This window comes from Chrysochloris asiatica, unplaced genomic scaffold (genome assembly GCF_000296735.1).
Source record: "Chrysochloris asiatica unplaced genomic scaffold, ChrAsi1.0 scaffold00296, whole genome shotgun sequence".
In the NCBI taxonomy this organism is placed as follows: Eukaryota; Metazoa; Chordata; class Mammalia; order Afrosoricida; family Chrysochloridae; genus Chrysochloris; species Chrysochloris asiatica.
In genome coordinates, this window is record NW_006408814.1 from 150,757 (window position 1) to 152,389 (window position 1,633).

Consider the following 1,633-nt stretch of genomic DNA (forward strand, 5'->3'; position numbering starts at 1 on the left):
AAGTTCTCTCATGTAAACTACCATATAAAACATTCACAATAAAACATTAAAATAAAGAATTGATTATGATGATGGTTTTGCAACTCTGAATACACTAGAAACACTGAATTGTATACTTTAAATGGGTAAAAATTATAATAACAAGAGTGTGTTAGGATGGCCAGCGCTGCCCTGACTCACTTCTTCACAGGTAGGAACTTTGTATACTGAAGCCTGGAGAGCTTCCCACAGTGCAGAATCATGACTCCATGCTAAACTCTCCAAAATCTGTTCTTCAATGCTGTTCAAGTGTTTCACCATGTCTCTTGAGAGCCCCTCCTCTGAACGGATCACCACCTCAATAACCTGGAGAGGGAAAAATCAAGAAAGCAATGTGTCTTAGGCAGTCATTTTAGACTAGGCTTCCATATATATAACTGGCTCTGGTTTTACTATGTGACATAGAACAAATGACATCTTTAAACCATAATTCTGTGGCTTATTAACATCTTTAAATTTATAAAGAAACTTCTAAAGTTTTCAAAATATTATTCACATACAAATCTTTTTCTCATGTTTAATTTTATCCATGGAAAATTAAGTCAGGGATAGATAGAAACTGTTCAAAAGTCCAACAGTGGTAGAAGTTGCATTTTGGGTTTCTAGTCCAGTGCTATTTTGAATTTAGACTATTCATCCCAATACCTCAAAAGTAAAGAAGGAATGAAGTATTTAATAGGAACTTTCCTTATACAAAGCAGAATTTCACTTTAATAAGAGAAAATATCTAGAACAAAGTCTGGAAGCATACACACAAAAATATTAATAGTAAAAGATGAACATACATATCAACATTAAATACATATACTAAATTTTTTCTAAGAATCTAAGGATCTGAAAATGTTTAATTATAATCAGTGAACAATGCAAATGGATAAGCTACCTCTATACCTTTAACTCAGACATACTTTAGGTATAAAAATTGAACTCTTAAAACTAGTTTTCCTACCATCAATAATTTTAAGGTAGCACAGATCACTAACTAAATATAGCTTAAATTATACCAATAAGCATTAGTCTTCAATTTGAACACTACCAGTTGCATTCAAGTAGATTCTAACTCATGGTGGTCCCATCTGTGCCAGCAGAACTCTTCTCCAGAGGGTTTTCAAGCCTGGAATGTTTTGGAAGACTGCCAATGCCTTTCTTCCAAGGTGACTCTAGATGAGTTTGAACTATCAACCTCTCGGTTAGTACTCAGGAGTTTAACCACTTGTGCCACCCAAGGGCACAAAGGACACTATTGTTGTTGTTAAGTGCCGTCAAGTTGGTTCCAACTCATAGCAACCCAGTAGAATAGTTGGTGGGTTTGAACTACCGACCTTATAATTTGCAGTCTACTGCTGATCCTATAGCGCCACAACAGGTCTCCACTAGGTAATGTTGTTTTTGTTAAGTGCTGTTGAGTCGGTTCCGACTCATAGTGACCCTGTGGTTCAAACCAACCTTGCAGTCCAGTGCATTAACCCACAGCACCTGTGATGATACAGTTCCGTAGGGGCAACCTCGATGTTTTATCAGAAAAAGGTTAGTATAAAGTTATAGCAGAAAATAAGGGGACATAAACAAGTTTCATCCATACTGAATTCATTCA

The 1,633-nt window shown here is 35.9% G+C and overlaps 1 protein-coding gene across 1 annotated transcript in view; it reads right to left on the reverse strand.

Annotated features, from left to right (window-relative positions):
- RBL1 (retinoblastoma-like 1 (p107)) overlaps positions 1-1,633 on the reverse strand; it is a 72,366-nt gene that overhangs the window by 32,301 nt on the left and 38,432 nt on the right. The window contains exon 13 of the mRNA XM_006874734.1: positions 177-345. Within this exon, the coding sequence (XP_006874796.1) occupies positions 177-345 (169 nt within the window). The remainder of the gene's footprint in view (positions 1-176; positions 346-1,633) is intronic.